General features: G+C 41.8%; 1 protein-coding gene across 1 annotated transcript in view; it reads right to left on the bottom strand.

Annotated features, from left to right (window-relative positions):
* The window catches only part of KCP (kielin cysteine rich BMP regulator), a 144,873-nt gene that overhangs the window by 88,978 nt on the left and 33,890 nt on the right, over positions 1-22,005 (bottom strand). Inside the window, exons 6-9 of the mRNA XM_077264383.1 lie at positions 16,262-16,338; positions 7,773-7,869; positions 6,667-6,734; positions 1,804-1,974 (exon numbers count right to left, since the gene is read on the bottom strand). Of these exons, the coding sequence (XP_077120498.1) occupies positions 1,804-1,974; positions 6,667-6,734; positions 7,773-7,869; positions 16,262-16,338 (413 nt within the window). The remainder of the gene's footprint in view (positions 1-1,803; positions 1,975-6,666; positions 6,735-7,772; positions 7,870-16,261; positions 16,339-22,005) is intronic.

Below are 22,005 nucleotides of genomic sequence, written 5' to 3'. Positions count from 1 at the left end.
AAGGCACTGTATGTAATAATGATATATCAGTATAGACATGGCCAGCATTTTCAGTGACTCGATCTCAGTAACGTGTTGTTGATCTTACAGTTTACTTTAAGTCATTTTTCTTCATTTATACATGTCCAAAATCCTATGCTCATAAAGTATAAAATATATTGTCATTGTGATTGTAACACCATTTTTATTTTATAAGCCCCAAATGCCCTTCTTCTCCTACTCCAGGACTTAAACACATTAGATTGTAAATACAATTGCAAATAATATAGGCATTTTTTTATTGTTACCAAGATTCAATTTAATTGGGGACAGTGCCATACAGGAAACCTCTTCTAGAAGATTTTTTGGGTTGCTTTCCACTGGTTGGGAAAAGCATCACCTGCATTGGATAGGGGCAATAGTCTGGATAGTAAATCCACATAGAATCCATGCTTTAAGACATAACACTGCGCTTCTAGTGGTTGTCAGGTCTAAAATGATGTCTGCAGACTTATAAATCCCCCCAGCTCATGCATTGTGCGCTGCGAGGATTCGCCAGTTTCTGAGTCAGGAAGCGCAGTGATGAAAACGATATGCATACTGCAAAGCAGAAGCTGTCTAGTGGGTGTGCCCACTAGTTGGACACACCCACTGGACAGCCTTGTCCACTAGATGGACACACCCATTGGACAGCCTTGTCCACTAGATGGACACACCCACTGGACAGCCTTGTCCACTAGATGGACACACCCACTGGACAGCCTTGTCTACTAGATGGCCACGCCCTTGCGACTACTATATGGCTGCGCCAACTGAATGACCGTGCACACTAGACGGCTGTGGCCTCTAGATGGCTTCTGCCCTGGAGTATGCATCATCGCAGTTCTCGACTAAGAAATCGGCGAATACTTGCAGAGCACAGTGCATGCACTGCGGGGGAGTCAAAAGTCTGCAGTCACACAGAGTGACTGCTGACTTTTCATTTCAGACCGGAAAACCACATAGTCTGAGGGGCAAGTTCCTTAGTTCCTTAGCTGATGTAAAAAGGACTACAAGATACCAGGTACTTTCAGCTGCGACACTTCTAATGTGGTGTATCTAATTATTTGTACTAAATGTCCAACTGGTGGTCTGTATGTGGGGGAGACAGGGCAAAAGCTTAGAACAAGAATGAATTCTCACTGCCACACAATAAGAGAAAAAAGAATGGATCTACTTGTGGCAATACAATTTTTATCTCCCAAATCATAACATTATGGACATGAAATTACTTGTATTAAAAGGTACTGTAGCTTCAAATCTAAGAGAGACAGAAGAGTCTGGGAATATAAACTGATGACGACCTTTGACAGTCTTAGTGCAGGAATGAATGTGTCGCATGGATTTATGTCTTTTTACATCAACTAAGGAACTAAGGAACTTGCCCCTCAAACTATGTGGGGTCATCACAACAGAACCAGACCACAATCAGAGGACAATAAAACATTCCCTATCTAACAACAGGTCCAATATTTATGGACATAACTGTTTATCACTCATGGTAATTCTGCTTCATGTCACCTGTCTTATCCATGGCTTTTTTTTCTGTACTATGATGTGCATAAATATGTGATTCTTCAGAATTTCTTTTAGTCTTTGCCTGATGAAGAGGCCTGAGTAGTCGCGAAAGCTTGCAATTTGTTACCATCTTTTCATTTTTCTATCTACTGGCTAACACGGTACCAAGATATATCTTTCCTGTATCTTTAGTAAGATCATTTAAGTGACTAAATTTTACCATTAATTAAAGTAAAGTGAAGCATAAGACCCTGGCATCCTGCTTACCTTGCACGTGCACGTAGTGCATAGATCGGGTTGGAACCGTTCTCCGTTCCTCAGAATCTGCCCACGGTAATGGCAGTTAACACATTCTGGGCAACACTTTCCAGGTGGAGTGACAGGATGTTCACAAGTTGTCATGTCACATATGTCAGCGATGCACTTCACAGAGCCTCCCTGTTAGGAAATACAATTTAGCCATATACGAAACATAAAATTGAGAATAAAATAGCAAGCCGCTATATTTTATACAGTATGTGGACATGAGTATTGAGGCACTCATCTTAAAAGTAATATGCCACCAGATTTTTGCCACCTAACCTGACAGCAGCACAATATAGAGACAGAGATCCTGAGGTGTGTCACTTACTGGGCTGTTTGCTGTAGTTTTGACACAATCCACAGGAAATTATCACTAAACGACCCTTAAACCTGCTGCCATGTAGTCCCTGATATTCATGAGCATTGTATAACCCTGTCCCCTCCACTGCCACATAGTCCTCCATATTCATGAGTTCTGTATAACCCAATCTACCACTAATTGGCAGCTTTCTGCCTATGCACAGTGTATATAAAACGTTGTCAATCAGTGGTTGGGTCAGGGTTATACAGAGCTCAACGTTCAGAGAACTGGTAGATCTGCAGCAGACTAAACTGTGATTTTATTAAAACTACACCAAGTAGCCCAATAAGTGACACATCTCTGGAATCAGGGTTTCTGCCATCACATCATGCTGCTCTCAAAGATGGCAGAAAATATCTGGTGACAGATTTCCTCTACTTGAATCACTAAGGCCTCTTTCACACATCAGTTTTTTGCCATCAGTCATAATCTGTTGGCTCGACGGATCAGTTTTTTCGCCGGATCCGACTAGCGGATCTGGATAATTGGATCCTAAAAATAAAATTGGAGCATGCTCAGTTTAAAAAAACAGAATCCGTCTCCGGATTCCGTCATTTCACGAATCCGGCGCCCATAGGCTTCCATTTGGGCAAATTACGGACGGCGACGGATCCGTCGCTGTCAGTTTTTTCAACGTACACAAAAAACGTTACTTTGTCTGTTGTCTCCGGCTGCCGGACAAACATTTTTCAATGGATCCGGCGAACAACGGATGACATCAGTCACCGGATCTGTTTTTTTCAAAATTCGACGGATTGCGACTGATGGCAAAAAACTGATGTGTGAAAGGGGCCTAAGCACAATACAAAGCGCTGAATGGAGTAGCTTAAAGCATGCAGCCACTGGACTCTTGAGCAGTGGAAAAGTGCTCTGTGGAGGGACAAATCAACCTCTTATATCTGTCAGTCAGATAGATGGGCTTGGGTTTGGTGAATGCCTGGAGAATGTTAAATTCCTGAATGCATTGTTCCAACTTTACAGTTTGATGGAGCAGGGATAAAGCTATGGGTTTGTTTTTAAGGGATTGATCTAGGCTCATTAGTTCCAGTAAACAGAAATCTTAATTCTTTAGCATAAATTGTGTGCTTTCAACTTTGTAGGAACAGTTTGGGGAAGGCCATTTTCTGTTCCAGCATGGCTATGCCCCAGTGCACAAGGCAAAACCCATAAAGGAATGTTTGGTGAGTTTGGTGTGGAAAGAGTTGACTGTGTCACAAAAAAACCTGACCTCAACCCAGTAGCATAGCTTCCAAGGGATACCAAGGGTCGGTTGCACCCAGTCAATTCACATGGAGAAGCAACCACCACCTGTAGATGTATTGAGGTGTACTGCATGCTGATTCAGTTAAAGCGCCCTGCTTTACTGCAGAATTTATCTCCTTGTCCTACCACTTTCCATTATATAGGCCGCAGGTCGCTTTAGGCCTGCGGTCTCCAGAATGGCAAGGCATGAGCAGGACATCAGAGTCCCAGGGCAGGTGGCATGATGACACCATCGCATCACTCTGCTCACAATGGGACACAGACTGTGCCCCAGGATCCAGGGTTAGGGGAGTATATGGTTTTTATTTTTTATTTTATGAGTCAGTACTTCCAGAGAAATATTGGTTATTACACTGTCTAGTGGGGACTACTGTGGGGACCATCATACTGTGCGAGGCAGCTGTGATGGTATAATACTTTGTGTAAGGGGACTGTGTGAGCATAACACTGTGTTTAAGGGGGCTGTGGGTCCATCATACTATGTGTGAGGGAGCTGGGAGGGCATTATGCAGTGTATTGGAGGGTATGAAGGATTATACAGTATGGTGGAGTTTTGGAGGCCATCATACCATGTGAGGGGCTGTGAGGTCCATCATATTGTTTGGGGTCCATTATACTTGGTTACTTGGTGGGGGCTGTGTGGAGGGCTGGTGGGGTATCAAGCGAGACATTACCTTTTAGGGGCACTAATATTAACTGTTAACTCGGCACTTAGGAGGCATTATTACATTATAGGGGCATTCAGTTTTATAGCTATCAAAGTGGAACACAGGAAGCATCACTACTTTCTATAGGGCAAAATGTGAGTACTATAACAACTTACTTACAGAGCACAATTTTACCATTTAGAGGGCACAATGGGACGTTTTAATATGTAAGTGACATAGTTGTGGATATTATGTGGTACACTATGGTAAGAAGATCATTGTTACCATGGCACACAGTAGGTCTAGTAATAAGGATAAAAATGGCAGCATCAGGCACAGTGTTGAGTAACCCAAAGATGATGAGTTTGTGTAGACTGGGAAATGTCAACTGTCAAGTGGGTCTTTGTTGTAAACTTTACACACTACTGGTGGTTAAAAAATTTGCCATGTTGACCTAGGCCAGATGGAGAATGACACGCAAAGTCATTATTGCCTTCTACTCCTCCTTGGTCAGGCCTCATCTGGAATACTGTGTCCAGTTTTGGGCACCACATTTTAAAAAAGACATCAACAAACTGGAGCAAGTTCAGAGAAGAGCGACCAGAATGGTGACCGGTCTGCAAACCATGTCCTATGAGGAACGGTTACAGGATTTGGGAATGTTTAGCTTGCAAAAAAGAAGACAGAGAGGAGACTTAATAGGTGTCTACAAATATCTCAAGGGCTGTCACATTGTAGAAGGATCATCTTTATTCTCATTTGCACAAGGAACGACTAGACGCAATGGGATGAAACTGAATGGGAGGAGATACAGATTAGATATTAGAAAAAACTTTTTGACAGTTAGGGTGATCAATGAGTGGAACAGGCTGCCACGAGAGGTGGTGAGTTCTCCTTCAATGGAAGTTTTCAAACAGAGGCTGGACAGACATCTGTCTGGGATGATTCAGTGAATTCTGCTTTGAGCAGGGGGTTGGACCAGATGACCCAGGAGGTCCTTTCCAACGTTAACATTCTATGATTCTATGAGAAACGGGAGACGTGAAAAACTCCATCAGCGAGAACGTCACCTGTAACTTAAAGCCCCCGTCTCACTAAGCGAGATCGCTAGCGAGATCGCTGCTGAGTCACAAGTTTTGTGACGCAACAGCGACCTCAGTAGCGATCTCGCTATGTGTGACATGTAGCAGCGACCAGGCCCCTGCTGTGAGATCGCTGGTTGTGTCGGAAAGGCCTGGACCGTTTTCTGATCGTTGAGGTCCCGCTGGGTAGCACACATCGCTGTGTTTGACATCTTACCAACGACCTCGTTGACGACTCAGACACTGAATCGTCATAATAGCTCCCATGTGACATCGTTGTACAGGTCGCTACAGGTCGCTGGTGAGATGTCAAACAGTGAGATCGCAGCAGCGATCGTTGGGAAGATCTCACTGTTTGACATCTCACCAGCGACCACATAGCGACGCAGCAACGATCCCTGACAGGTCGTATCGTTGATGGGATCGCTTTAGCGTCGCTAAGTGAGACGGGGCCTTAAGTCACTGTCTATAAGGCTATGTTCACTCATTGGGTTTTTTATGCAAATTAAAAGCAGCTTTTTTACAGTACCAGCATTTCAGAAATCTCATGCACACACTTGTGTTTTTGTTCCTGACTGAATTGGAAAACAGCTGCATTTTTTGAATACTGCAGCATGTCACTTGTTTCAGCATTCTTGCAGTGTTTTTTCACCCATAGAAAGCAATGAGTAAGTGCAAAAATGCTCTTATCCGTTTTTGCAGCTTTTTGGTGAAAAAACTCAGGTATAGCAGGATATTAAACCCATTTTATTTTATTTTGATGATAATGTCTTGGTACTCTCACATGACCATGAACAATGCCCGACCAATGCAACTTCACCCGCTGTTTTTACAATGATCAGGTTTTGGCTGCAGAAAAATGATAGGAAAAAAAACGACATGTGAACATAGGCTAAGTCTACTGAAATCTCTTAATATGTTGTGCAGAACTGGTGTCTACCACTGTACTGTCATTGTATAACAAAAATACCGCTCTTGGTTTTAGTAAAGTAATTTTTGCTTCAGTTACACCATGGTCATCTGCTGAGGTTCCCCTACACCCACTATGATTAGAGTGCTCCACCATAGTTGTAAAGAGGGTTACCAATGTTACTGGTCCTCTAAGATGTGTTTTGCCTCCCTGTATTGAATCCCTGGCTAGTGGCTACACGTCTCGCTCTAATCGAACATATTTAGGATGAACGTAAATGGAGTTTAGGAGCTGGGACCTCTCGTCCACCTCATTGCCTCACCTCACAAAGTCACTACTGGATGAACGGTAAAAAAGCCATCCCAGGAGAGGGGAATTGGATGTTATAAAAGGTCCTGAAGGTGTATTGTGTAGGTGTCCCATTACTTTTGCCCACATGAAGTAGCTTAGGAGCTGTTCCACATTCAAATAACACTGGCTCTGAACGTGCATATCTGTAAATTTAATTTAAAGTAAATGATAAAATATATAGTTTAGCAAACATTCCTTTATTACAAATGTTACCTGACAAATGCAGCTCATACATGAATCCTTCTTCCAAGTTTCTCCATCCAGACGACCATCAGAGCAGCCTTAAGGGAAGAAACATAAAAGGTGCCAAATGTCATGTATCTAGTTCTACTCACAAACTGATTTCACACAATTTTAGGATTTACAAGTGCCCTACCCTAAAATATGATTTGTTTGTATGCATGCCAATGTGATCTGTTTTTCATTCATTTAAAAAGCATCCGGTTTTTGCCTACTAAATCAGTTTCAAATGGAAGAAAACAGATGGCTAATTAACGGATCTGTTTTCCATAGACTTCAATGTTAAAAAAAAAAAAAACGGATCCAGCTAAAGTCAGATTTTTAAGCAAGACAATAAAATTGTGTTTGCGCAACTTTTTTATCAATGGATTGTGGCTAGATCCATTTTATCAGATGATTACTGGATATGTGAACATAGCCAAAGGGTGAATAGCAAGCTTTATTAACTGAAATCATAATTACACATAATAAGGGAAGTTATCAGAAAGTGACCTATTGTTTCAGTTTGGGTTACATGTACTTTTACAAGCATTTTGCCAATGTTTTGATTTTTTTTGTTTTTCATAAAATAATCTTTCTTAAAAGAAAATTAAATTAGTAATCTTAGAATTTTCACTCTGGCCACTGTAGCATTTTTAGACTCATTCTACCTATCCTTTCAAGAAGCGTTTACAGGATTTTTCTTATCAGTAGTGTCAGAATTACAATGACAGGTAACACCCCCACACACATCAAATAACACAGCATTTTACAGCAATGACAATAGGTGATCCCTGACCCTGATTCCCCCCACTTCCTTCACAATGACCTTTCACACACATTAGATGCTTCAATACAAAAAAACAGCCATTGTGGTTATGTACATATGTTATTTCTTGAAATAAAAGCAAGTAAGAACCTAAACAAAAAAATCCCAGTGGCCAGTGTGAAAATTGCAAGATTTCTATTTTTTACTTATAATACATATTGTGCTGTTTACAAAAATTGCCAATAATAAAATAACACTACAAATGTAGTTTAAGCAGTAGGTCATTTTTTGATAATAGCTTCTCCTTAACTCTGAAATTAATATCACCCACCTCTTACACAGCGAGGGCAACATTCTCCGGGTGGTGTCACTTGATGAGTACACTCTATTGGTGGACAAGTCTTTTGGATGCATGTGACTTTTCCATTCTAAAACAAAAACCAGTCCATTATGTGCTATTTGACAAGAGACTAACTAGATCCAACTGTCATCATTCCGCATATGGAAGGAGTTTAAGATACTGGCCATTATTAGCAATGCTATCATCTCTACCCAAATGTGCCTCAATGTTTTCATTTACTGGCAGAAAACTAAGTCTTGAAAATAGTGACAAAATACAAAGACATGAGAAAGTTGGGTCATTTATACAGCAATGACACTTTATTGGTATACAACTGGAAGAGCCCTTTAAATGTTTTTCATAATCTCCTAAGTCCATGTTAATGCTGATCACATTGCATTCAGCCACCATGCTGCTGTTGTGGTTTCATAGAGCACACCTTTGGTCTCAGTTTGTTCTCCATCGTAGCGATGACAGTCTTTTCAGATGACTACCTGCTCATGTCTGTCTGAGAAGATGTACATTGCAAGAAAGAAGCAGAAGCTGAAACCAAAGGTGTATACTTTGAACACTGTTTGTGTCATTATACTTAAAGGGGCATTCCCATATCAAAATCATATAAAAAATATGTAGGATAATAATTATATTAGCAAATACCTCCAATTGTAAAGGTAGTATAGTTCTTCTGATTCGATGTGTCAATTACTCCATGTGCAGGCATTGCAGTAGCTTAGGTATCCATGGTTACGACCGCTAACAGCTATCTGTCACTATATGAGTGGTCATAACCATGGATACCTATGCGACTGCAATGCCTGGAAAGAAATATAGTTCAGAAGAACTATACTATTTTTAATTGGAGATATTTGCTAATATTATTATTATTATTATTACACCTGCTACATATTGGGATAGGATCTTGGAGATGGGAATACCCCTTTGATGGCTCTGCCACTATTTTAGTGTCTAACACAAAACCGCAACTAAGTCAGCAAAGTAAGGGCTGAATTAATTGTTATCAGTCATTTAATTGTGACCTTTTTCGCAACAGAATTCATGATTGAATGAAATCTAAAGACACATAAGCTATTCTCCTTTTGCTGAGCTTTATAGATTTTGTAAATAGGTCACTGCTATCATTCAATATCTGCTATGGTGAAATAACAATATAGGAATAGATTACGGTATATAGTAACTTTTCTAATTATCAATTATATACTGTATGTTTGGGAGATATGGCACTCCTACTGGATTGGGTATACTTCTTTAAGAAAAAAAATATAGAGGCACTCCAAGTCATGACTATTTTGTTGATACTTTCCTATAAGGCAATTCCACATGCAAAATATACAGGTGCTTCTCACAAAATTAAAATATCAAAAAGTTCATTTATTTGAGTTCTTCAATACAAAAAGTGAATCTCATATATTGTACAGAGTCATTACAAACAGAGTGATCTATTTCAAGTGTTTATTTCTGTTAATGTTGATGATTATGGCTTACAGACAATGAAAACCCAAAAGTCATTATCTCAGTAAGTTAGAATACTTTATAACACCAGCTTGAAAAAATGATTTAAACATCCAAAATGTTGGCCTACTGCAATGTATGTTCAGTAAATGCACTTAATACTTGGTCCAGGCTCCTTTTGCATCAATTACTGCATCAATGCAGCATGGCATGGAGGTGATCAGCCTGTAGCACTGCTGAGGTGTTATGGAAGCCCAGGTTGCTTTGATAGTAGCCTTCAGCTTGTCTGCATTGTTGGGTCTGGTGTTTCTCATCTTCCTCTTGACAATACCCCATAGATTCTCTATGGAGTTAAGGTCAGACGAGTTTGCTGGCCAATCAAGCACAGTGATACTGTTGTTTTTAAACCAGGTATTTATTTGATATTTTGATAGATCGAAAGTTCTGAAAGTAGCGATACCAAATATGAGTGTTTTTTTTTAAGTTTTATTTTTAATGGGGGTGATTTGAACTTTTTTTTTAAATTCTTTTCATATTTTTAAAAAACTTTCTTTTTCTCACTTTTTACTGACTTCGGTAGTCCCCTTACAAGATTTGAAGCTGTGATTGTCCGATTGCCTGTGGTATTCATAGTAGTACTTCTGCAATGCAATGTATAGCAGAAATCACCATCTTCTATGAATGCTGGCTGGCATTCATAGGAGGATCGTATTGACAGGCATGGGGAGAACGCCAGCTGTCATGACAACACATCGGCGCCCTGCAATCACATGATGGGCGGAATGTATGGCGTGCTTCCTGCTGGAGCATTTTAAATCCCGCTGTCAGGAGTGACAGCGGGATTTAACTGGTAAACAACTGTGGGCAGTACATCGCTCCCCCTGCGGCTGGTAAAGGCACATGATGACTGATTAAATCAGTCTTCATGTGTGGGGAAAGATGTGGGTTTAGCGTGGGAGCCCGCATCGAAGGCAGGGACCCTACCTTTGATGTAAATATACGCCAAAGAAACGTCAAAAGTCATGAAGGGGTTAATTAGCAAGAAACTGCAAGAGGGGTTCCACCTATTTTTGCTCTTAGGCCGGGGTCACACTTGCAAGTTTGATGCGAATAACTCGAATGAGTCTCTCGCATCAATACCCGGCACTGCCGCCGGCTCTTAGGACTGGGGTGTGCAGCTTCATAGAAACACATGCAGCCGCCCACTCCGGTCCCAAGTGCAGGTGACAGTCCCGGGTATTGATGCTAGAGAGACTCACACTAGTTTCTCGCATTAAACTCGGAAGTGTGACCCCCGCCTTAGTCTGAGAACATGTGGCAGGCGAGTATTTTAGATTTATTCATGTGGTAATGGTGCTAATAGTTTGTAAACTAGCTTTTAATTCCATAGAGAATTGCAGTATGTAAAAAATGATGTTAGAAAAGCATTGCTTACGGATTTCATGTCATATCATCACACACACGCCTAGCACTCACATGACATCAGTTGAACCATACGGATTCCACTCGTCCAACTTGTCAGGAGCTATTTTTCTATGCTAATGTGAGCGAGCCCTCAAGGTCAGAGACCCAATGAGAGGTTCGCCATTACGTAGCAGTGGGCTTCACACAGTCTTATCAGAATGTTAAACTAAGAACCTTGTGTTCAATTTTATACATTTTTCCTTAGCCGCAATAGTTCAACGTATACATCTTGGATATGTGGTCCATGTCTTTTCTACAGATATACCATGTGCACAATATGTACAGTGACGTCTAGTTCTGGATACATGTACCGTCAGCGGACAAGGATTGCAGAAGACGGGAATATATAAGTATAAGACAAATAGCGCTGCTGGATTGTAACAGTTGTCACTATATGGAAGCCAATGCTGTATACAGGAGGTTGCAGGTTTTTTAAAAAGAGATATCGGAAATCAATACTTTGGGTACATACGTTCATTTCTGGCACATATCTCTATAAAGAACACAACCGCTCACAATCAACAGCGCCTTCCATATAGCAACAGGTGTCACGATCCAGCAGCGCTATTTATCTTACACATTTATTTTCCTTTTTTCTGCAATCCGTGTCTGAGGTCTATGTATCCATACCAAAAACGTCACTGTACATATTGCACATATGGAATTGCTTTATAAGAAATTATCAACGAAATGTCCATCACTTGGAGTGAAGAATAGCTCTGCTTTTATTTCAATGATCGATAATATCCAGCCTGTAGGTTATGTATTAATATCTACAGTACCTGGTCACATTCTACTTACTGGGCTCTTACCTCTAGTGCCCGCTCATATCAAAGTTACACCTAAGGCTTCTTTCACACTAGCGTCGGGCTCGGTCCGTCGCAGTGCGTCGGGCCGAGGTCCCCGACGCTAGCGTTGTCTCCGCCGCACAACGGGTGCAGCGGATGCATTTTTCCAGCGCATCCGCTGCTCCATTGTGATGATGCGGAGAAGCGCGGGGAGGTGGGGGCGGAGTTCCGGCCGCGCATGCGCGCTCGGAAAAAGCGGACCGTCGGGAGCAAAAAACGTTACATGTAGCATTTTTTGCTCCCGACGGTCCGCCACTGCACGACGCATCCGTCGCACGACGGGTGCGACGTGTGGCAATCCGTCACAATGCGTCGCTTAATGTTAATCAATGGTGAAAAAACGCATCCTGCAAACACTTTTGCAGGATGCGTTTTTTCGTCAAAACGACGCATTGTGACGGAATGCAGTTAACGCTAGTGTGAAAGTAGCCTTAGAGAAAAGATGTTCCCAGGTCATAAACCCTGATAAACTATGCTTGGAATAAAATGATGCTTACTTACCATAATAATAATAATCTATAACATGTCTAGCCATAAATGTCTGCAAACAGGGATGCAGTAATAAATATCACTCCTTATGTAACGTCATATAACACAAGAGCATTATAAGAAACAGATGTGGTAGAAATTATTCTGCAGAATGATTGTCTATCTTGGATCTCACAATAAAAAGAGCAGTGTTGCTAGCGGTTAGAAACAAACATAGAAACTGACATTTAGAATTTGTCAAAAAAGGACTTGTGCATACGGCATAAATACTTTATAGGCACTAGCTGTGCTCATAAACTATGGAGAGCCAAGGAGAATTACTTAAGGGTGGAATACAGAATATTCAGTATTTTTACATTTCAATACCAATCTTAGGTCTGCTCACATCACAATTTTTTATGCTTGGAAAACAAGCTGTAGGGATTTTGATCTTTAGCAGACGGGAGCTTAAGGTACCGTCACACTCAGCGACGCTGCAGCGATATAGACAACGAGCCCATCGCTGCAGCGTCGCTGTTTAGGTCGCTATAGAGACGTCAAACACAGCAGCTCCAGAACGATGCAGGAGCGATCCTGTGACCTAATGGCGACTCACTCATCGTTCTCGCTGGTTGTTAGCTCCATGTCAAACATTGCTGACATCGTTGCTTTTGATGTCAAACATGACGATACACGCCGACCTGATGACAAAATAAAGTTCTGGACTTCTAGCTCCGACCAGCGATGGCACAGCGGGATCCAGATCGCTGCTGCGTGTCAAACACAACGAGATCGCTATCCAGGACGCTGCAACGTCACGGATCGTTGTCGATCTCGTTGCAAAGTTGCTGAGTGTGACGGTACCTTTACAGACAGGGATCCAGTTCTGGTGATAAACAGTGTGCGGCTTATCACAAAGTCCACAAGTGTTCAAAGCACACAAACGAATATAGCATTCTATAGGCATAAAACAGGTGTGACCAAAATAAACAATAACAATTCCCATAGCAGGTAGGGGCTCAGCCATTTGCACATTAGGTCCACAGTTAGTCAGACTCTGGCAAGGACTGACCAGCATATCAGGGGTCTTTCCACCTCTGCTAATAGACATTGAATAAAGCAACTATGCTGCCTTAAATAGGCCGTTCAAAGACCTGGTGGTGGAGAAATGGGAACGGCCAGTCCCACTCAGCTCTATTGGCAGTTCCTAAAACCCAGGCCCAACCAACACTGGATGTTTGCAGAGGGCCAGCTTCAGTTCCTGAAAGGCCGCCTCAGCTTCCGGGGACCATTTGGCCATCTTCGTCCATCGTCTGCTATCAAGCCGAAGTTAGGGACAAATCTTCAGTAGTATCCCACAATGCCTAGAAATGCCCTGACCTGCTTTTCTGGGTTTACGTCATTGAGGCTAACCACCTTGGTGACACATATCTCCCATCCAGTACCTGTCCAGCTGCAAGCCTACAAAACCAATATTTTATATGTATCTATTGGCCTCTATTCACCTAAAGGAGGACCAATGTGTGTCCTTATGGCCTTTACCAGGTTGATAATGTGTCATCATACTACTTTCAACCTTACAGATAGTGACACTTGCCTATAAAGTGGGGCACTACCAATAAATGTATAATGTGCGGTATACATTTACTTAACATAATTGTCAAAGGCTTTTCTATACCACTATATAGTGGCTACGCCAGGGATTTATACTGGAGGTAAATGTGGGTAATTCTTCCAATTTATATGCTTAAGATGTGACATAATCAGGACATTTGCTGTGGATAGTAAATCACCCCCCTTTCTTCTTTTAAGCAAGGTGAGTAACAGGTGGCTGCCAGACCTCTGGCACAGGTTATCAAAGAAGGAATAAAGCATCAGACAAGAAAAAAATGAGCCTGTCAGATCACTGACAATTGGGATAATCACACTGTCCCTATGCACAACAAATGTCACCGTATCCCTGTGGAATAGGCAAGAGTTTCAAGAAAAAACTCATGTCTGTGTCCACATTACATAAAACCGATAAGAAGCCTTTAACTTTAAAAAGATGGCCATCAGCTCCATAATCTGTATTGTTACCATCTATATTACTACAACAACCTGTTTTAAAGCATACAAATAAACATACTTAAACGGAATCTGTCACTTGGGACTATGCGTCTTGACTGACTAGTCCAATGTGGTGACCGAACAGTTTCTCCACACTTTGCTACAGTTAAAGGAATCAGGGCCTGGAAAAGCTGGTTACAGACCACACTGGACTAGATACATTGTCCGTGGCCGCCTTTGAAAGTATGTTTACTCTGAAATATCACAGCATTTCAGAGTAAAACATACCTGGCTGCAATCACATAGCCAGGCTCTGATTCATGCCGCCCATGATATGGCTGCATGAATTTGATGACACGTTCCCTTTAAGGTGTTCCTACTCATTAGCTGAATGTCAGTCGTAACTGCCAATATACTCGTCTCTAACCCTTTCTTTTTGGGGGAGTTTCAAGAACACATTGTCTGTCCAATATCTGTATAAATGGAGTTGCCCAGACTATTAAATTGATGGCCAATGATATCTTCTCCAAAAGGCTACACAAAAATATGTTAAAGAAAATGCTTGGAAAACCCTTCCTATTCATTTCTTTAGGAAATTAACTTTGCTGTGCAAATGAGCTTGTTTTTTTTCTTTAAGATGTTTTGAAAAATGTCTGCTGGAAAAAAAAGAAAATGCCTGTCTCTTCTTCAAAGTTGATCCTGAAGCAAACTTTTCCAAATGAGGTACTGTCAAATCAAAAAGGCTGCAAAATATGCTTCAGGAAATATAAACTCCTCCAAAAATTTCCCAAAAAAGGAAAGTTCTTGAAATGGTTTCATGTGCAAAACTCTGGGTTTTTGAATGCCTCAAAAAACTCTGTGTGACCAAAACGTCTTTTACACATTTCCATTCAGAATAACAGAGGAATGGCACACAATGCATAGTACTAAGGGAAGGTGCCCAACTATGGTTATGTTAGGGTTGGCGGAACGCACCGAATATATTTATTAGGTGGGATAGGTGCGTTCGCAACCCGGGATCCACCGTGCAGGAAAGAACCTGCTGCTAAGTAAGGCGGCGAAGCAAAATAGAATAAACGAACTCTGTTACTTCACAGAGCCCGTAGTAAAGAGAACGCTGTGCCCTGTTTAGCTCACAGGGGACACAGCTACTGTGTAGAGCCAACAGTGGTCATGCAGTCCAACCAACACGCAGCTCCTCTCCGGTGGAGCCGGAATTCTATCGGCTATTAGCCAGCCCTGAATTCACTCATAAACTCCTCACCGGAGGTGCCAGCGTTCTAGCGGCTTATTTCAGCCTGGTCCCTGACCACACACACGACCACACTGGTACTGAGTTCGTACATATTTGACACTAGCGCATGGCCGTGCGGTCATGAGAACCTTATATAGCTGCAGCACCTACAGGACCTTCCAAGAAGGACCAATGGAAGGCTGCCACAGAACTTGATCAGGTACAGGACCTTCCTGGAGGACCAATGGAAGTTGCTGCAGTACCTGAGCATGTGACCCTTGATCTCCACTGAGAGATCTTACCCTGGGCATGCTCAGTGTGTGCAAAGCAGGACTTAGTCCCAGAAAAGCCTGCTCGCCGCAGATCAGTGCAGGGTACAATAGCAGAGCCTGGAGAGGCAGCAGTAACCCTTTGCACAATATCAGACTCAGTGAGACGCTGGGACCAATGCAGAATGGGAGACCGCAGCAGACACGGCTCGAGATTCCCCCTGTGCAACAGCGGGAACTCGACTCCTAACAGGTTATCTCCTAAGATGTCCTATAAGGTACTGCAATAGACATGTCGGGAGAAACCTACAGCTCCATTTTAAGGCTGGGTTCAGATGGCCACATTTCACAATCCATATACAGATTGCAATGTCCGAGCCAACCAGCCACAGGTCTCACTACATGAACTAACAAGCTTATAGTCGAAGATCAGGCTATCATTTTGGTTCAATACCAGGCCAGGTACTGAAGTCCAAGTACCGACAATGAAAAATGTATTTGTTAATGCACACTTAGGTCCTACAAAAAGGAACATGTGGCAAATGCCTTTTGTGCTAATAACTTACCATGGTTAGATCCCAACCAATATTTTTCTGGCAATGTAGAACTTCATGTATATCCTCTGTAACTGTAGACTAAACAATCACAGAATATGGAAATCAGTAAGACACTACTAACCTGACAGACACACGATGTGCAGGAACCGACAGAAAATGTCTCCTTGTTACTATAAATCCTTCCCTCATGAAGGCAAGCTGTGACAGGAAATGGAAAAAGAAACATGATATGTTATGTGAGAAATCTACAAGTTGGGCAATATAATTGTACAAAATATCAGCGCCATTTTATACACCCAGCGCAAGGCCTTGACTACCAGCCAGCATTCAGGACTATGATGGGTGTGCTTATTGGGAGGCAGGCTGAGGTAATTCTCTAAGGCCCCATTTACTGTGAAACATCCAGAATATTTAATTGTGGTAAGAGATATATGTTGTACAATGTGCACAGATTTGTTTAATTAGAAATATTAATGTACTGCTTAGTGGGTCACTCTGGAGAATATGCTGGATAGGTTAAGGCTGGAGATGCACAACGGAATGTGCTGTACGAACGAAAACTGCTGTGGGACTTGTCTGTAATTTGTTCTCATGCGACTATTTTAGAGCTGCGATTTTGGTATGAAAAATCCAGCCCTGTTATCTATGTGATTAAATATGGTGATAACAATGTAGACTCCAGAACAAACCACTAATATCTGACTACTACTAGTAGAGAAGAAAATTTGAAACATGTCTCCTGTGTGTTATCTGAGCGCTGCCCAGCTGCCCAATTTTTATTGTTAAAAAGGCATAAGAAGCTTGGAAGTTCTTTTTTTTCTTTGCACATGAGAAAAAACGATGCCAAACTGATGGTAAAAATGGACACACAGTCTAAAAATGGATGAATATAAAATCCAGTGCACACTGATAAGAAATGGTTTTCTTAGATGGAACATTAAATGGATGTTTGAATGGCACCTAACCAATGATAATTTTTAGGCCCCCAAAAAATATTTACACAGAGCAGTGGTCAGCTGCAAGATTTCCTATGAACAACTGACTGATTATGGGACCATGTAAAATAGCCTTAAAAAATCAGTTTATTATTATTTCAGAAAATAAAAGTATAAAAGAACTGAACCTATGGTCACAGCTTTAGGTATTTATTAAAGTGCCATACGGCCCCTAGAGTGGTGTCAATCACATTTACAGCAATAATGCTGGTATAACAATGACAGATGTCATGTAAGTCACAATGACCCCACCAACTGCCCTTTGAGTTGTCTTTCATTCACTGAAAACAGAGCGGCATCTGCTATTAGATGAGCAGCCCGCCTCAGGTGGGAGTCTCTAGTTTGTCTGGGGGTGGCACAGCAGAACCTCGCCACCAGCAAATTCATATACCAAATTTCAAGTGGGCCACTGGATTACACAAATTTTTATGGCTCACTCACACGTGTATATAACTCGGACAAGTGCTATCCGTTGTTTAATGGATAGCACTCGGACCTATGTTGCACTATACTGTAGGGCAGTGCAGATCTGCAATTTTTTTCTACAGACCAAATGGGTCTGTGAAAAAAACGCAACATGCTGCAAGTGGCTCCAGAATTTGGATCTTATGCGCCTATACAAGTCTATGCATGCTTGTGAAACATTGGTCTGAACTCGCGTCATCCGATATCCACTGACTCAAACAATGTAGAAGATGTTGAAATTAAGCTCTCCGTTTTCTGTGCACCTGTGATATGATTCTCACATGAAAGGAAATCAGATCATACTAAGATGACACTTGTCTCAAATTCTGATCAGAGTTGGAGCCAAGTGTAATTAGCAGTTCCTAAATGATTATAAACTTGTTTTCTTTGCATTATTTGAGGTCTGAAAGCACTGTTTGTTTGTTTTTTAAATTTACCATTTTTCTTTTTCAGAAAAAAAAAATACAAAATTTATTGCTTGTAAATTCGGAGACATGTTGTCAGAAGATTACAGAATAAAAGAACAATTTACATTTTACTCAAAAATATACCTAGAAAGAGAAAAATCAGACAAACTGAACATTTTGCCGTGGTCTCTTAATTTTTGCCAGAGCTGTATGTATAACTTAGGGCTCCTTTTCACTTGCAAGACATACGTCCGTGTCTCGCAGGTTAAAACCCTCTTCTAGCGCCGGCACTCCAGGGCGAAGCGTGCGGCCACATAGCAACACATGGAGCTGCACGCTCCGCTCCCAAGTGCCGGCGCCAGAAGAGGGTTTTAACCTGCGAGACACGGCCGTATGTCTCACAAGTAAAAAGGAGCCCTTATGGGCAGAGTGGCTTATACTGGGTTTTCCTTTGTAACTACCCTGCGCCTGTTTTTACTATGGGACCCTTTTAGCTGATCTTATTACGGGAGGTCAAATGGCTGTCCCTTTTCACAGTCATCATGCTTTATTTATTATAATAGTGAATATCGTGGCATTGTGCTTGTTTATTAATTGCTTGTATATATTTATGTGTGCAGTCTATTTGCTGCTGGTACATACACTGACGAGCAAAAGGGTAACAATGTTTTGAACTTTGGATTTTCAGGCTCCATATCTCACCATCCACCACGGCTTCGAACATGAGACTGCCATCATTTTATAAACAATCTTCTTGGATATCATACATAAATTTGACTTGCAACTATTTAGCATATGATTAGTTATGCATATTCTTATCCTGCCACTGCACTGTTACTGTTTTGCTCCTACAAACCTAAATTTAAATTTGTATTATTTTGTCAGTATTTTGTAAATCCACCTTTGTCTTACAATGCTGCCTGAATCCTTCTAGGCATGCTCTCAATCAGATTCAAACATGTCTCAACCGAAATCTGATCCCAGGTCTCTTCTACACATTCCCAAAATTGATGAATACTGGTCAACTCACTTGGGTATGTATACAGGTTTTTTTCAACTCTTCTCACAAGTGTTCGATTGGGTTGAGGTCTGGGGACTGTGGGGCCCAATCCAGCACCTGTACTTCGTTGCCATCTCCAATCTTGACTTATGCTTTGGGTTGTTGTCCTGCTGGAACACTATGTTGTCATTTTCATACCTATAGTACTCGGGTGTATAAAGTAGCTTGTCTTGTGGGATACTCACATATAGTTCAGCATTGAGTCCACCATCGATCATGGTCAAGTACCCAACACATTTGGCTGTGAAACAACCCCATATCATCAGGCTTCCTCCACCGAACTTGACAGTTCCTTGAATTTCTCGATACATTAGCCTTCTGTTTCCCTTGTTTCCTCCAGACCCATTTGCACCCATCACAGCCTAGTCAATTGACTTTCGTCTCATTGCTCTAAATCACCCATTTCCAATCTTCTACTATCCACTTTTCGTACTATTTTGCAAACTTGAGCTGAAGCTTCTTATGACGATATTGAAGTAAAGGTTTCTTCACCTGTTTTCAAGCCACCATTCCAGACTTGTGTAACATGCGTTGCACAGTGCTTGCATGGATGTCTGTGATTTCACTATTACGAAGAATACGAGCCAGCTCCACTTTCGTGCTTGTCTCGGGAGAACTGATAGACCTTGTGATGAGCCGATTTGTTGACTCTGATACTTTGCCTAGATGTCCACCACTTGGCTTTTGAATGGATGGACCAACTTCAATTTGTATTCTCCCTATTGTCATGGCACTCACATGATGCAGTTTGGCAATTTTCTTGGCCAAGAGACCACTATCGATGAGCTGAATGATGCTGTTTCTCTTTTATTGGGAAATAATCTTCATGGCTGTGCCACAATGCAAACCAGTGACCTTTGGCTTGGGAATGAACCTAATAACACACCGAGCTATTAGGGTACCGTCACACTAAGCGACGCTGCAGCGATAGCGACAGCAATGCCGATCGCTGCAGCGTCGCTGTGTGGTCGCTGGAGAGCTGTCACACAGACCGCTCTCCAGCGACCAGCGATGCCGAGGTCCCCGGGTAACCAGGGTAAACATCGGGTTGCTAAGCGCAGGGCCGCGCTTAGTAACCCGATGTTTACCCTGGTTACCAGCGTAAAAGTTAAAAAAACAAACAGTACATGCTCACCTGCGCGTCCCCCAGCCTCTGCATCCTGACGCTGACTGAGCTCCGGCCCTAACAGCACAGCGGTGACGTCACCGCTGTGCTTTCACTTTCACTTTAGGGCCGGCGCTTTAGTGTCAGGAAGCAGAGGCTGGGGGACGCGCAGGTGAGCATGTACTGTTTGTTTTTTTTAACTTTTACGCTGGTAACCAGGGTAAACATCGGGTTACTAAGCGCGGCCCTGCGCTTAGTAACCCGATGTTTACCCTGGTTACCAGTGTAAAATATCGCTGGTATCGTCGCTTTTGCTGTCAAACACGGCGATACACGGCGACCTAGCGACCAAATAATGTGCAGACCTTCTAGCAGCGACCAGCAATTTCACAGCGGGATCCAGATCGCTGCTGCGTGTCAAATACAGCGATATCGCCATCCAGGTCGCTGCAACGTCACGGATTGCTGGCGATATCGCCTAGTGTGACGGTACCTTTAGGGAATGTGAGAACAGGTTGTATTTTGTAGTATACAGAAAAAAAAGATATTTCCACCACCAAGAGAATAATGGTAACAATGCAGTGATGTAAATAGAATCTGTAGAACTAATATTACGCTAAAATAGTTGCAAGTCAAATTTATGTATGAGATAGCCAAGATGATTTTCTATAAAATGATGGTAGTCTCACATTCAAAACAGTAGTGGATGGTGAGATATGGAGCCTGAAAGTCAAAAGTTCAAAACATTGTTACCCTTTTGCTTGTCAGTGTACTTATGTATTTTGTATATTCACTGCTGGTATGTATTTATACTTACCGGTACTTTTTTTCTGGAAATGAGGTGGCGACATTTATTATTTTCCTCAAGCAACAGAAAAGCTAAAATCTACCCTGACTGTAGGAAACCCATGATTCTGAATATGTGGGAGAATCTAACATAGTATGCCGATGAAAGAAAATAAATTACATAAGTAATTATTTTTCCTTCAGGTTTTACAAAGGCTGTGGGGGTCACTACGATGATCTTTGCCCTAGACCCATAACTTATAGCTTCTGCCAAGAGGATTGCAGGTCAGTTATTGAATCGAAAGAAACCATAGAGACCATGATTCCCCAGTTACTATGTGTTCACTCAGTCTAAGAATTTGCATGGGTCTGCTGCTTGCATAATCAATTGGATTTTTTCTCAGTGGGGAAATAAAGATTGGAAATGTAGCACATTAAAACATAAATACATTTTATATACAAAACGTCTTAAAAACAAGATCAAAGCACTGTGGTAAAAAACTTAACTGTATAAAAACTCATTCAGTATTGCATATTACTATAGTGTTCAAAATTAGATTGTTTTTGATATATTCATTTGGTTTTTAAAGGCTATGTGAACCGTAGAGGTGGGGGTGTGAATTAAAGTCTTATTTTTTTATGTGGATATTCTTAAAGGGGTTGCCTGGGATCATTTGCTGATTCTCTTTTCTGTTGCTCCCATCTTTGTTGAAAGGCTGTAGTGGTGACATGATGATTACAGCACACGTGACCACTGCAGCCGATCAGCAAAGCTGCATAACTCAATGATTGGCTGCAGCAGTCCCTTTCTCTGTGGTCCTGATAATACCACAGCAGTTTGTTAACAAAGACCAGAGCAGCAGTGGCGAGGCAGCACTGGAGCGGAGGGAGGTGGATTTGGACAAAGTCTTTAAATATTTTGCTTTCTTTGGCTTCTGTTTTTTAAGGTAGATAGCGAGCTGAAGAATGCTACTTATATTGGCAAACAATGACGGAAACGCAGTTCTTGTCAGAGTGGCCCCTTCATACATCTCACTGATGAAGGGG

Source organism: Ranitomeya variabilis, chromosome 5 (assembly GCF_051348905.1).
Source record: "Ranitomeya variabilis isolate aRanVar5 chromosome 5, aRanVar5.hap1, whole genome shotgun sequence".
Classification (NCBI taxonomy): Eukaryota; Metazoa; Chordata; class Amphibia; order Anura; family Dendrobatidae; genus Ranitomeya; species Ranitomeya variabilis.
This window is presented reverse-complemented; position numbering and strand designations above follow the sequence as displayed.